The sequence below is a fragment of the Eubalaena glacialis genome, chromosome 15, assembly GCF_028564815.1.
Source record: "Eubalaena glacialis isolate mEubGla1 chromosome 15, mEubGla1.1.hap2.+ XY, whole genome shotgun sequence".
Lineage (NCBI taxonomy): Eukaryota > Metazoa > Chordata > Mammalia > Artiodactyla > Balaenidae > Eubalaena > Eubalaena glacialis.
Genome location: NC_083730.1, coordinates 13,153,769 through 13,169,961, shown reverse-complemented (window position 1 = coordinate 13,169,961; position 16,193 = coordinate 13,153,769). Strand labels below are relative to the sequence as shown.

Here is a 16,193-nt window from a genome sequence, read left to right as displayed (position 1 = left end):
TCTTAAATCTCTCTGTAAGTCAGTAAACACGTTATTTTTACTGATCTGTGATTGATTAAAATGTTTCCTAGTGAATAAAGGAAACATTTAACTTTTGTCATTAGTTAAAATATGTTTGATGTGTTACCAACTGACTTTTTTTAGTGACATAAATACTTTAAAGTTCTTCATCTAAAAATGTAGAAATACATACTCTATAAAGCTAACAATTCTTCTCAGTTATGTAGGAATAATATATCTTGTGCCAGTAATAATTTTTTTCCCAACTTTCCACCATAATTACATATGAAGGCATACAAAAAAGATGAAAACTCACAGCAATTCTGAAACCTAAGAGTGATGGCGAATGGATCATTATAATAAGGAGAACGTTTCTGCTGACTACACGTTGATGGGGCTGGATGGAAAGGCGTGGTTGAGGGGTGACCTGATCATGCCCCGGCTGTGTCAGCCTGCCTTGTTTTCTTCCTAGAACTGCCTTCCACTGAATTCAGAAACACAAGATCTCTGCCAGTCTCAGCATGGTGCACCCATCTCTCTACTTCACACTTGCTGCTGTCTCCCAGCCTCTGCCTTTCTAATCAATCTGTTTTCTTTCTGCAGACATTGAAAGACTGAATGAAACTCCCCACGTTTGACTTGGAGGAAGGTGAGGACAGGCATTGGTGCTTTCCATCCTAGGCAGTTTAGTCATTGCAAGTGAAGTCCTTTTGTTGGGACAAGAATAAATAGAGCCCTGGTAGCGGTGTTCTTGGGTTTGTATAGTTCATCTGACCTCTCTGTTGAGAGTGTCAGAGAGTCAGGCCATCCAGAGAGGAGAGGATTCTAACTTAGTGCCACAGAACCACACGAGAGGGAAGCCTATGAGATGCTGGGAATTAAGCTCAAAATTAGGATCGCTTTGACTCTTTATTCTTCTCACACCAGCAAGGAATAAAAAGGAATGAAAATGTGCCATTTGCAGAGACATGGATGGACATAGAGACTGTCATACAGAATGAGGTAAGTCAGAAAGAGAAAAACAAGTATTGTATAATATAGCTTACATGGGGAATCTAGAAAAATGATACGGATGAATTTATTTGCAAAGCAGAAATAGAGACGTAGACGTAGAGAACAAACATATGAATACCAAGGGGGGGAGGAGGGTGGCTTGAACTGGGAGATTGGGATTGACATATATACACTACTATGTACAAAATAGATAACTAATGAGAACCTACTGTATAGCACAGGGAACTCTACTCCGTGCTCTGTGGTGACCTAAATGGGAAGGAAATCCAAAAAAGAGGGGATATATGTATACATATAGCTGATTCACTTTGCTGTACAGCAGAAACTAACACAACATTTGTAAAGCAATTATGCTCCAATAAAGATAAAAATAAAAATAAAAATAAAAAAAGTTAAAAAAAAAAGAGTGGCCAGTGGGGATGGAGAACTCAAAGAGCAGGATGAGTATGAGGCAGGCAGCCATCGTGGCGGCAGGGTTGGGCGCTTCACTAGGAGCAGACGGGCAGGTGTGCTTCTTTCTGCCCCTGCCTTGTGCTACACCATAGAGTGACAGAGGTCTCTGCCTCCAGGCTAGAGCAAGTAAGTGTGTCTGGGCACAGAGGCATCCCAGTGCCGCCAGAAGGCTGTCCGTATTGAAGAGGAGGACAAGTTCCCACTCAGGGGTTATGAGCTCCTAGTACCCTTGCCTGGAAGCCCACGCAGCCTCTCCCACTCCTAAGTTGCCAAAGCAAACTGTGGTAGCCGCACAAACGCATTCGTAGACGGTCTAATGAGGAGTCTCAAACAGAGAGACAAGCATATAACCGAGATCACCAAATGGTTGGGGGAAATAACCACTTGAAAGAAAAACAACCTCAAAAGAGTTAATCGGTCGAACAAGAGACATCAAAAAATACGAAATAAGAACAGGGGATTATTAAAATATTCATTTAGGGTTCCTGGAAATAAACGTAGTTATTACAAAAGGTCAGTAAATTGACTGAGGAACACAGCTGAAAAGTCAGTTGGCAGATTTGATCCGTGGAATTCTACAAAACTATAGAGTAAAAAGATAAAGAGAGAAAGTACTTTGTTAAGAGCCCTGCAAGGTAGTTGAAGAAATTTCAGCATTTATCAGTGAGCATTTCAGGAACAGAGAGAGCTGAGGGGAGAATGTACTCAAAGATCATCAGAAAAGAAAATGTAGAGAATTAAAAGCAAATTCATGCAGGCTGAAAGGGCCCATTGAGAACTTATGCTTCCACACTGTGGCAGAATTACTGGAAGATCAAGGAAAAAAGTAAGTGTTCCAGAAGCACTGTGAGTTAGAAGAAATATAATTCATAAAATGCAACAGGAATCAGATGGAGTTTAGGATTCTCTTTGTCTCTGCCAGAAGACAGAGAAATACTTTTAGGTTCTGAGAGAAAAAAAATTATGAAACGAAAATATGTACCAGTAGAAACTGTTATTCAAGCGTGATGGTAAAGGCATGACTAGGGACCCTAAGTTTAGTACCTGCAAACTTTAGCCTAAAAGAATATCTGCTCTACTCCAAAAAATTTTAAAAGATGAATTGGAGAAGAAAATGTGGGATATGAGGAGTGATGCCAACAAAGGAACAAAAAAAGAATAAAACATTATTTAAGCCTAAATTAGAATTGAAAAATTAAGATTCAGATGATCTCAACATGAGAGGTGGGAGATGGTGGGATGAGGAGTGAGGAGGGAACTAGAGGCATAGAAATAAAACCTCTTGTTATAGTTCAGGGGACGGTGAGGAGAATAGATGATCCCTACATGTTAATAGGAAATTACGTTCAGTATTTGTGTTAAACCTAAGGATGACCAGTTGCAGAACTAGGATAGGCTGCATAACTGCCAAAACATGAGGTGGCAAAAAGAATGAAAAACACTTGATCAACTCAAAGAAATGTGAAAAAAGAAGAAAAGACAAGAAAGCATGGCAATACATAAAACAAGATGGCAAATAAGTCCAAATATGACTAGTCCCAAGAAATGTGAATGAGTTAAATTGGACAGTAAAGACATACTGAATTAAAAATACAAAGATTTATTTATAGACTATTTATAGGAGACAATAATAACAATAATAAGATTAAAATAAAGGTAGAGAAAAAGAGGTACTAGAGAAATATTAACAGGAGGGAAGTGAGAATAGGAACAATATCAGATAAAAACCTAATCAAAGCCTAAAATAATAATAGGGATTAAAGATAAATGTTTCACTTTGATAAAAGATGCCATTTATCAAAAACAAAAAATAATATCACTTAAGAGTATAATTTCTAAATACAAATAGATACAAATAAAGGAAGAAATTGAAAAATCAACAAAAATAGTAAATAACTTTAATACTTTTTTTCTACATAGCAATTCAAGTAGGAAAAAAAGCTACTCACAGGAAAATGTAAAACTTTTAATGCACTTATTAGAAAACAAGAAGCAATTAAAACACTAATTAAGATTTCCCCCGCAGAAGTTTGAAAAGAGAACAATATACTTAAGCCCCTGTAAAGGTGAAAAGAGTGAAAATAAAGGCAGAGATTTAAAAAAATGGAAGACAAAAGCTTAAAAAAGGAATTCGAGGTATGATAAAAAGAAAGACTATAAAGACGTTAACGAACAATCTAGGAATAAGAAGTGACATGTCATTTTGGGTTTGCGAAGGTTTAACTTTAGAGGAAATTCCTAGGAACAAAATTGCTGGGACAAAATGCTATTATTGCCTATGTGACTTTGTTAGCTATTGCTGAATTCATAGTATAACGGCTATACCATAGCACTCCAATTAGCAACGTGTGTAGGTGCTTGTTTCCTTATAAACATGCCCACAGAATGCTGTAAAACCTTTGGATTTTTGCCAAACGGATAGACAAGAAAAGATATATTAGTATACATTTAATTTGGGTATCTCTTGTTTTGAATGAACTTGAGCTTGTTATCATATGTTAAGTCTTTTTTTATCTTTTCCTGTGTAATATCTATTCATATTTTTTCACTGTATTTATGTAGGTTTTTTCCCCCTTGATGTTGTCAACTTAAAAAAAAAAAGCACAACGTGAGGGTGGTGAGTTAAGTTTCATCTGGGGCAAAATGAGGACTGTAGCCCGGGAGACAGCATCTCAGATAGCTCTGAGAAACGGCTCCAAAGAGGCAGGGGTGAAGGCCAGTATTTACGTGATTTTGGTGAAGGCAGCCCATATTTTTTGCAGAAGGTTTCTGCTGGTCATGAGGAGCAGTCATCACCATGAAGGATTTTAGTGTTTTTCTGGAAATGAGGAGATACAAGAATTGGGCTCATAAAATTGGCTCCTGAAAATATCTAACTATCTGAAGACCTGTTCTGCCAGTTTTTCCCAGAGCACAGAGTGCCTCATTTCTGCTCTCCACCCTGAAAGTCAGCAGCTGCAGCAGCATATGATTTAATCCTCGCAGAGGTAGATGGCAAGTGCCCATGGCGCGTGCCAATTTGTAGCTGACAATGTTTAAGAGCTCCTTATGAGTTAGGAAAATTAACTCTTCATGTTAGAATTAGCAAAAACTTTATCTTGGGTTGTCATTTCTCTTTGATATGACCTATCATATGTATTTTTCCTTTGGCCAAAAAAAAAAAAACCCAAAAACTAAATTAAAATTTTTTCATAAGCTGAATTGATCAATCTTTTCTTCATTGCTTCAGGCTTGCCCCACATCCAGGTTGTAAAAGAATTTACCCATTTTCCCCCCCATTACCTATAAGATTTCAGTTTAAAAAATTTAGATGTCTGATCCAAATGGAATTTGTTCTGGCATAGGAGGTGAAGTATGGATCCAATTTTTATCTTTTTCCAAATGGCTATCCAGTTGTTCCAATACCAGAATTTGAGGTACCACATTTATTAGACATTAAATTTCTGTATGTGCTTCCTTCTTTTTATGAACTTTTTACCCTGTTCCATTGGTCTGTCTACCCATGTGCCAGCATCACAATGTTTTAATTATAGAGATTTTATTGCTTTCCTTTTCAAAGTTTTTCTACGTATTCTTATTTGCTTATTTTTTCATATGAACTTTAGAATCGTTTTGTCTTGCTGTTTACTATTTTTTCTCTTTTGAATTTTTCCTTATGTTATTTAGGAAAGTTTGTATTTTTTTGTTTTAGATGTTGCTTTTTATCATTACATAATGACATTACACTTTTTAACTTGCTTAGGTTTTTATTATTTTTAAATGATATCTTCTGACTCTCATCTATTACCGGGGCAATAATCAATGGACTTATTTGAACTTCTCATTTTTTTCTAGCATCTTCTCCCACATTTTGAGTCGTGTTATTTCTGCTTTGGTGGAACATATGAAACTTAGAGTATTTACATGTTACTTTTCCACCCTTATCCCCGAATTTGTTTTAGTCCTAGAGCTACAATAAAATATATTCATGCTTACTACTACCAGCTTTTTGCTGAATTTTCCCCAATCATTTTTGCTGTTTTTGGATGAAGCTTATCCTCTGGTAAATATCTCAAGAAGGGCTAACAAATATAATATTCTTGAAACCCTTGACTGTTTAACACTGTTTCCCTATGGTCTTCTTTAAAAAATTAATTTATTTTTTTTTAATTGGGTTGTAGTTGTTTACAATGTTGTGTTAGTTTCTGCTGTACAGCGAAGTGAATCAGTCATATGTATACATATATCCCCTCTTTTTTGAATTTCCTTCCCATTTAGGTCACCACAGAGCATTGAGTAGAGTTCCCTGTGCTATACAGCAGGTTCTCATTAGTTATCTATTTTATACATATTAGTGTATATATGTCAATCCCAATCTCCCAATTCATCCCACCCCCCCTTTCCCTCCTTGGTGTCCACATGCTTGTTCTCTACCTCTGTGTCTCTATTTCTGCCTTGCAAACAGGTCCATCTGTACCATTTTTCTAGATTGTAGAGACGTGGATGGACCTAGAGACTGTCAAACAGAGTGACGTAAGTCAGAAAGAGAAAAACAAATATCGTATAATCTCTATGGTCTTGATTCATAAAAGGGAACTTGCTGGGATATAAGATTTTTGGTTTGGATTTACTTTGAGTTTCTTTAAATATTGTTCCACTGATTTGTATGTTGCTCTCAAATCTGATGTCAACCTGATTTTCTTTACTTTATAACGAGTTGATTCACACCACCACCCCCCCTTCCCCCCGGACCCTGCACACCCTCGGGATATGGATGTTAAAGACTAATCCTTTTTCTAAAATACGCCTTAGACTTGGTTGTTCAGGGTCAATTTCCCAGGTACACTGTAGGCCCTTTCAATATGTAGATTCAGGATTTATTTTAATTTGGAACGCTTTCTTGGATGATAGTTCTAAATATTATTTCTCCTCCACTGTTTTATTTTTGTGTTTAGAGACTATACATATTTAGACTTGTTTGGTTTCTATTTCTAACCCAATCTCTCTGTTCCTTTGACTCCTTCTTTACTTTGTTTTCCTGCTCTAGGCTATTTTTATTTCTCTTCTCTATGTTCCTTATTGTACTTTCTCCTATAGACGACTTGTTATTTCATCTGATTACTGAGATGATTTTATTTCTATACTTTCTTGGGTTCAGACAGATCTCCTGACACATCTTCCTTTTTGTTATTGTTGCTGTTGATTTCTATTCTGAGTTTTTGACATGATGATTTGTAGCATTCATCGTGTTTACAATTGCTTTTCAAATGATATTTATTTTGTAAGGTAGCTTTATGTTGTAGCTTTTTTTTTTTTTTTTTTGCCTCGTGGTTGATTTCTTGGAGAATATTTTCATCAGCTGAAAAGTTTTTGATTTTCACTCTTTTCTTCTTAAAGTAGTTTTACGTATTTGTTGAGCACCTTTTTCTGTTCATATTAAAATGTGTAGGATTTTGGACTAAAAATGACAGGTAACTTTACAAAGGCAATTTGGGTTCCTCACTGTTTTTTGGTTCAAGGGTGCCCTCTTCAGTTGGTTAAGTTCAGCTTTTAAAACAAATGGTGCCTTATTGTTAGACTTGTTGATCTGAGCTATGTGCACAGAGATTTGAAATTATTCTGAGGAACGGTTTCTACCAGAGGAATAAATATTGGTAAAGAGAGACCAAGCCATTATTCAGAGACTTTATGATCATTTTTTATGGAAAATCTAAGTGAATTAGCTGACAATTTACCTAATAAGAAAGTTCTTTAAGATGTTCAGCTAGATATCCAAAATTAAAAACAGAACAAACAAAACCAGTAATAACTATTGGCAAGTTCAATGTTTTATTTAATTCATAAAACTCAATTCTATTTGAGATTTTTCTTATTACTTATTTGTTTATTTATAGTATGCATCTCCCTAATAGAACGTGAATTTAATGATAGAAGGGATCTTTTATGTTTTATTCATTGATGTACATCAGTACCGAAACCAGTATATGTCACAGAGAAGATGCTCAAAAATATGTGTTGAATAAATGAATGAATGGAAAAACCAAATAGCTTCTTCACAAGCATATCAAAACAATAAAATATCTATGAATAAATCTAACAAGAAATGTGTTTTTGTGATGAATAACACAATATGGAAATATTATTTTTAATATTTTATATAAAAATATAGCTCAATGAATTATCAAAAAGTGAACATCCATTAAACCACCACTCAGGTAAAGAAACAAAATATTATCATCACCTAATCCCTCCTTGTGTCTCTTTCCAATGATTATTTCCTTCATCCTCCTTAAAATATAACTAGTATGTTGACTTGTATCACCATAATTTAGTTTTGCCTTCTTTGGAACTTTATCTATGTAGAATCAGAGTATGTATTCTTTTGCATTTGGATTTTCTTGTTTAATGCTTTTGGTGAAATTCATCCATTTTGTTATCTGCAGCTTTATTTCATTCATTGTCATTGTTATGCAGTATTTCAGTATGTGAATGTACCATCCTTTCTTTATATGGTTGTACATGCCTCTTGGTACCCGTGAGCACATACTTCCGTTGGGTGTACACCTGAGGTGGAATTGCTGGTCATAGGGTATGTGTATATTTAACTTTAATAATGTTTTTTGAATAATGAAAGCTTTTAACTTTTATGTAGCCAATTTATTAATCTTTACCATTCATGTAAACACTTCTGTTGTGTTTCATGTAGTTCCGCAATTCACTTAGAATTGATGTTTTGTATATGGTATGAGGCAGTAGTTAAGACTTATTTTTACCCCATACGATCATCCAACTGACTCAGCATCAAGATTTATTTTTACCCCATACGATCATCCAGCTGACTCAGCATCATTTATTGAAAACTCAGCTCTTTCCCCACTGCTCTGCAGCAATATTTTTTAAAAAAGTCAAGTGTGCACATATACGTAGACACTTTTCTGAGCCTTTGTTCTGGCCTACCCTTTGCCAAAACAACACTTAATTATTTAATGGCAAGTCTTGCCATCTGATAGAACAGGTCTTACCTCCTCCTCCTTCAGGAATATTTTGCCTATTCTTGGTCCTCTGCTATTTCATATAAATTTGGAATCAGCTGGTCAATTTTTTGAAAATGAAACCTCTTGGGATTTCATTTGAGATTGTAATAATCCATTTTGGAAGAACTGACATCTTTAGAATACTGAGTCTTCCAAACCATGAATAAAATACATCCTGCTATTTGCTTAGATCTTCTTAATGTTCCTATATTACGTTTGATCTTTTTCTACATACAGGCTTGCACATCTTTCATTTTTAATAAGTTTGAGATGCTTTTTGATATTCTTTTAAATTGTACATTTAAGAAATTTTCAATTTCTAACTGTATGTTGCTAGTACATTAAAATATTTGATTTTTTTGACTACTGACCTTGCATTCAGCAATTTTGCTAAACTCACTTTTTAATTCTTATAAAGTATGTGTTGATTCCTTTGTGAATGATCATTTTGTTTTTTCATTTTGAGTGTCTTGAAACTTTTAATTAACTAATGAATTAATCAATCAATTGCCTTATTGCACTTGCTAGGATCTTTGGTTCAGTTTTGAATGGAAATAGTAAGAGTGGGCATACTTGTTCTGTTTTTGATCACAAACAGAATGCTGGTTTTCTCTCTCTCTCTTTCTGCATTTCTTTCTATGTATAAACTCCAGTGAAGAACATGTAAGATAAGCATGTTTCTTGCTCAATATGTAAAGATGCCAATGTCTGCTGCATTTACGTGCCAGTTCTGAAGAGTCCCCATCTAAATTCCCAGAGGATTTTTCGTAGGCCTTTCCCCATTTTCAAATCAACTCAGTCATACCTGGCCCACTGGAGAAAATACTCCCACGACATCCTACCTTTTTAAAAATTTTATTTATTTATTTATTATTATTATTATTATTCTTTTGGCTGTGTTGGGTCTTCGTTTCTGTGCAAGGGCTTTCTCTAGTTGCGGCAAGCGGGGGCCACTCTTCATCGCGGTGCGTGGGCCTCTCTTGTTGTGGAGCACAGGCTCCAGATGCGCAGGCTCAGTAGTTGTGGCTCACGGGCCCAGTTGCTCCGCGGCATGTGGGATCTTCCCAGACCAGGGCTCGAACCCGTGTCCCCTGCATTGGCAGGTGGATTCTCAACCACTGCGCCACCAGGGAAGCCGCATCCTTCTCTTTATATCAATCCATTATTTCACCAAGGCTTCAATATCTTCATCTGCTCACATCATATGCCAGTCAACCCGAGCAGCCATCGAAAGCTCACTAGTCGTTTAAGGGCTCAGAGCAGCAAGATATTTAGGAGAGAGAGATATGCAGTGGTGTGAAAAAGTTTACATTAAAACAAGAAAAATGGATATTCAATGTGATTGCAACTGTATAAATATATATTATATTATGTATTAATATAATATAAATTACATTATAATATTATAGTTATATATAATTTATATACAATAGTATAGAAATTATATATAATACATATGTAGACAAAGATTAGAGGGGAATAGTCAAAAATGAAATAATATATATCGATAGAGTAAGAAATGACTTATTTCTCACCTTTAAAAATTCATTTACTGCTACGGAGTTTTCATACATACACAGATAATTTAAATAGAGAAATATAAGACAAGTGCCTGGTATATAAAGATAACAGCTGAGTGAAATGAAATTTCTGTTTTCATTTGTTACTCAAACTAATGATTTCTGACTGATACACATTAGCATTACACTGTTTCAAATTTTTATTGATAATCATGCCATTTTTCCCTCCTTTTTTTTCTTAATAGATTATAGATAAAATAACTCCCAAGAAATTAATAGAATGGACTAGCCCAGGGCATATGGAAGAAAGGCATATGAACTTGCACTTGCCGCGCTTTGCAGTGGAGGCTAGTTGTGACCTGGAGGCCGTCCTGACAGCCATGGGGATGGAGGATGCCTTCAGCGAGCAGAAAGCTGACTACAACCCGGGAATGTCCTCATGCTCCGGGTTGCATGCCCACAAGTTCCTGCACAGGCCCTTCTTGGTGGTAACCGAGGAAGGTTCGGAGGCTGCAGCTGCCACCAGTGTGGGCTTAGCTGTCACATCTGCGCCAGATTATGAAAATTTTCACTGCAATCACCCTTTCCTGTTCCTCATCAGGCACAATGAATCCAACAGTGTCCTCTTCTTTGGCCGATTTTCTTCTCCTTAGGACAGTCAATGCCCTGGCAGAAAACAACCACTACCACCGGTGTTAGAGCATTAATAAGATTACGGAAATAGACCATTCTTTTAAAAATCCTTTTACTTGAATTCCAAGTTTACCATCAAAATCAATGATTAATGACTGTAATAGTGTGTGTATTTATAATTTTCCTTGCAACTGAAATGTTCTTTTGTTTGTGACATGCATATAGTAAGTCAAATCAAGGCTCCTTAATACTCTTCCGTTGATTTCTTCTGAAAGTAAATCAGTGTCTTGTAGTTTTGTGCACTAATGGAGAGAAACAGTCTCTTCAACAAAGACTATGGGCTCGTGATTCTGAGACTCCCACCAGTTCTAATATTTTGGTAGATTATAATACAGGAGTAAAAGAAAACAAAAATTTACTCAATTCATGTCTTACTTTTTTCTTTCTTAACAGATAGTGTGGCAAACTGAACATAAAAAAGAGAATTTAGAAACACATTAGCAAAACATAAAAACTCAAAAGCCAAAGCAAAATAAAATAAAACAATAAACCAGGCAGAGAGGATTCCCATATTTTCGTCCTCTGTTCTAACAGTAGATTATCCATTGTCAGTTTCATAAGCATTTTGATATTGTGAAATAATTGTGATCATAAAATAAATTGCACTCATTTTAAGCCTAGAACTTGATGAGTTTTGATAAATGTGTACACTCGTGAAAACGCCATCACACCCAAGATACGGAACATATGTGTCATCCTCCAAGGTTCCCTTGTTCTGCTTCCCAGTCAATTGCCCCTATACAGCTCCTGCCCAGGCAACTGCTGATGTGCCTTCAATCACTACAGGGTAGATTTGTCCTTTCTAGAGTTTCATTCAAATGGATTCATGTAGTGTGTCCTTTTTCTGTGTCTAGCTTCTTTTGCTCAGCACTGCTTTTTTGAGACTCATTGAAGCAGTTGGGATATCAGTAGTTGGTTACTTTCTACTGACAAACAGTATTGCATCATCTGGATAAACCACATTTTGTTTACCCATTTACCCACTGATGGGCATTTTTGTTGCTTCCAGTGTTTGGCAACTATGCATAATGCTATTATGCACATTTGTGTATATAAGTCTTCGTGTGAACATGTACTTTCATTTCTCTTGGGTAGATACCTAGGAGTGAAATGGCTGGGTCTTATGGTGAGTACATGTTTAAAGAAACTGCTTAGGTGTTCTCCCAAGTGCTTGTACCGTTTCCTACTCCTACAAGCAATGTGTGAATGTTCCAGTTGCTCTGCATACTCACCGGTAGGTGGTGTGGCCAGTCTTCTTCATTATAGCCATTCTAGTGCGTGTGAGGGTGGTATCTCATTGTGGCTTTAATTTATGCATTTCCCTTATGACTAATGATGTTGGGCATGTTTTCATGTGCATATTGGCCCTATGTATATCTTCTTTTGTGAAGTGTCTGTTCAAATCTTTTGCCCATTTTTATTAGATTGTTTATTTTCTTATTATCGAGGTATAATTATTTATAATATATTCTGAATAAAAGTTCTCTGTCAGATATATGGATTACATTTTATTGATGGTGTCATTGAAAAGCTGTTTTAAATTTTAAAGGGGTCCAGTTCATTAAGTTTTTTCTTTTATGGTTTCTTTTTTTTTTTTCTTATTTAAGAAATCTTTGCCTATCTTAAAGGCACATTCAATTGTTCCAGCATCACTTGTTGAATAGACTGTTTTTACCCCCAATGAATTAATTGCCTTGAAAACTTTGTGACATGTATATGTGTTGGATCTGTTTCTAGATCCTGTCTTCTTCCAATGATCTATGTTTCTGTCACATGTCACTACCTCTCCATCCCTGATAATGGCCCTTGTCCTGAAGTTTAATTTGTCTAATAATAATATAACCACTTAAGCTTTCTTATGGCTAGTGTTCACATGCTATGTCTTTTTCCATCCTTTCAGTTAACCTATTTGTGTCCTTATATTTGAAGTGAGGTTTTTGTTTGTTTGTTTGTTTTTAAGTAGACATCGTAGACTGAGATGTTGTGGTCTACATACCATTTTGCCTCCATGGTAAAATGGACTCCCCACCAAAAAAAAAAAAAAATTGGTTGGACATTGAGATGAATGATTCCACACCTGCACCAAGAAGGTATGAAGAGATTTATTACTCATGTAATGAGGCTTTCTGGGGAGCACATGTCAGTGTCCCTGGCTGCCAAGAGCCAGGAGGGCTTTTACTGTGGTTGAGTTGGGCTTGGGTAAGGGTTCCTGTGCATGGTCAGGGCTTGCTTGGTTTGCACTTCCTGCAGGTACCAGGGGAGGGAGCCGAAGGCTTTCCTCACCAGCTGGCTCAGCCATGGGTTAGAGGGAAAGAAAAAGGGGTGGGACTTGAACACTGTGAGCAGTCAAATATCAAAAATGAGTAGGACTCTTTATTATACTGGCTTCTGCTTTTTTGATGTAGTCTGACAGTTTCTGTCCTTTTAAGAGTGTTTGGACCATTAGGGTTTGCTGTAATTATCTTGTGTTTGGGTTTAAATCTACCGCATTGCCATTTGTTTTCTGCTTTTCTCATTTGTTTGTTCTTCTACTTTCCTTCCTTTCCTGACTCCTTTCTGATTATTTTTAGCCTTCCATTTCATCTCCACTACTGACTTCCTAGTGGTTGCTTTAGAGTTAGTACTATCCATATTTAGCCCCTCATAGGCTATCTTAAGGAAATACTGTACCACTTAATTTTTAATATGACAACTTTAGAATAGTGTACTTCTACTTCTCCTGTCCTTTGTGCTATTGTAATTATAGATTTGAGTTCTACATTTCTTATAAAACCCACAATAGATTGCTATTCTTTTTGCAATTAAACAGTTAATTATCTTTTAAAGATGAGCAAAAATATCTTTTATATTTACCCCCAATTTACCATGTTGGTCACTCTTCATTCCTTTGTGTAAATCTAAGTCTCTATTTGGTATCATTTTCCTACCACCTGATAAAGTTTTGTGAGGCAATTCAAGCAACTCCTTGACGAGAAGTATGGAGGTGATCTGACTCCTAGGGGCACATGTGATGGACCCATGGGGTCATACAATTGGACTTTTCCTACCTTGCTTGAGACTCTGTATTCCCAAGTAGAAACATAAAAGAGAAAGCAGGCATAATTTTTAAACCTGTGATGTTCAATAGTGTAGTCACCAGCCATGTGTGGCTACGTCACATTTAAATTAATTAAAATGAAAAATTCAGCTTCTGTATTAGTTATCTATTGGTGCATAAAAAATTATACCAAAATGTGGCAGCTAAAAACAGTAAGCATTTCTGATCTCACATTTCCTGTGGGTCAGGAATATGGGCAGAGCTTAGCATCAGGTGCTTAGAAGAAAACAGAAACTCCTCTTTTCTGTTACCAAACACAAGTTTGTGTACCCCATGCAGAGTGAGGCCAAACAAACTGAAAGTTTGGAGTTTGGAGCAGAGAAAGGTTTAGTGCAGGATAAGCAAGGAGAACGGATGGCTTGTGCTAAAAAAAACCCTGAACTCCCTGAAGGTTTTCAGGGAGAAGTTTTTATAGGGAAAATTTGGGGCGAGAGCTGCAGTGTGTGTGACTTTCTTTGGATTGGTTGGTTGTGAGGTAAAAGGACAGCACTCTAGAAAAATTTTGCTCAGCCAGAAGGAAGTTACCATCCTACACCTGGGTGGAGGGCCTTAGTTCCTGCAAAAGAACTCAAAGATATTGTGATGTATATTCCTTGAGGAGGCACCAGGATCCTGCTTTAATCCTGCACTATAGTTTCTTAATTGTTCCTCCTTTGTTTCTGCATTCCCTCGCTTCCCTGATTAACAGCTGTTTGAATCTGCCCTTTGGTATTCAGGAGGGTCTAGGAGGCTGAAGTCTTTTTCCTGCAAATAAGACATGGAAAGAAAGGCTTTTGTGCCCAGGAGAGCTCCACACATTTCTACTCGGTTTCACTTCCAAGTTACAATTACTGCACACATTTTTTAGCTCCCATGGCAGGCTTCTGGTGGGACAAAGCATACTCTTCATCATGGTGGAATGTGTTGGGGAAATATAATTAAGAGTAAAATCCTCCTCCAACCCAGAAATTCTTTCCACAAAGAGAAAACACTTTTATTATTAAATAAGCATTAAACCAGGCAATTCGGTAAGAAATTGCAAAGGCAGATACTGTTATACAACCAAACAGATACAGCACATTACATACATATTCTCAGACAACAAACAATAACAAGTTTTCAAGTAAGAGACTTCACAGCACCATTTGTCACACAGAGTTCATCCTAGATTCACCTGGTAATTAGGGTGACCATCTGGGTTAGCTAATTGCTTTTATCCAGAGGAAAATCAAACTTCTCCTATCTTTAGGATGGGAGGTAATTTTGCAACTTGGCCCTTTAATTTCAGTGCCTACCCTTCTACAGAAGCTGGGAGGTAAGGTTGCTATCTCCCCTGAAGTTTCCATTTCAAACATGTCTCCCAGGTCCTGGAAAAAAGACATTCCTCTCCCATAAAGCTAACAAAAGGCTTATTTAGTCTTCAAAACGATATATATATATATATATATATATATCCTTTGAGATATATATATATTTTTCAAAGAGGAGAAAGTGCTTAGAATTACAAATTTCCTAAAGTAAACGCTGCGAGGAAAAGGAGAGGAGGGGAATCTCTTCTTTCATTTTCAACGGGAAGAATTAAGCCTCTTATTTTTAATTTGTATTTGTCCTTACAATTGCTACGTTGACCTTGTGTTTTTTCATTTAATGTTAAGGCAGTTACCCACAATCTGATTATCACAGCTGTCATATCTTACTCAAAAATTTATGTAAAATAATGTGGTCATTAATATACTTTCACTTCTCTCTTTAAACCCATTGCACTGTTTTCTTTATCATTGTTTTTACTGTCTTGAGCTAGAACTACCAGATGTTTGGAAATAATAGTCACCAAAACCACTTATTAGAATTACGGAGTATGGAAAATAGTGAACCTTTGTAGACAATAGGATAATTGCAGAGCATTCTGCTTTGTTTAATATGAGTCATGGCTTATTCCAACAGCAGTGGTTTATGTTGTACTCTGTGTTCCTAGCCAGTGGATAAGTCTATTAATGCAAATTGTGATATTGCTCTAAAAGCCATAGTAAGGTCACACTAGATCCTTTAATATCTTTAATCTTAGTTATTTTAAATTGGGTCTGTGATAGTTCCTACATTTGTATCATCTTGGAGTCTGGTTCTGTTGATTGCTTTGTCTCTCTGCACAGTGGGTTCTTTTTTTCTTTGTGTATGTTTGTGAGTGTGTGTGTTTCACAGATTATTATTGCATATCAAATTTTGTGTGTGGTACAGCAGAGACTGAGGGAAATAGCCTTTATGCTTAGCATGACTCTTTTTTTGCCATGTAATTAGCATGGGGTATGGAGTCATTCTAGATAGGATCTGAGCTGAGTCTGCATTTTGTTGTTGCAATGGTTGCCTTCAGTGCTGCCCTGGCTTTCAATTCCTGTGGGGTTACGCTGTGTTTAGGGTGGAGGCCTG

The 16,193-nt window shown here is 36.4% G+C and overlaps 1 protein-coding gene across 1 annotated transcript; it reads left to right on the top strand.

Moving 5' to 3' along the window:
* The first annotated feature begins 1,433 nt into the window (after positions 1-1,433).
* On the top strand, positions 1,434-10,653 carry LOC133075094 (serpin B13-like). The gene is made up of 2 exons (XM_061169222.1): positions 1,434-1,520; positions 10,246-10,653. The coding sequence occupies exons 1-2, from the start codon at positions 1,434-1,436 to the stop codon at positions 10,651-10,653; spliced, it is 495 nt and encodes a 164-aa protein (XP_061025205.1).
* The last annotated feature ends 5,540 nt before the right edge of the window (positions 10,654-16,193 follow it).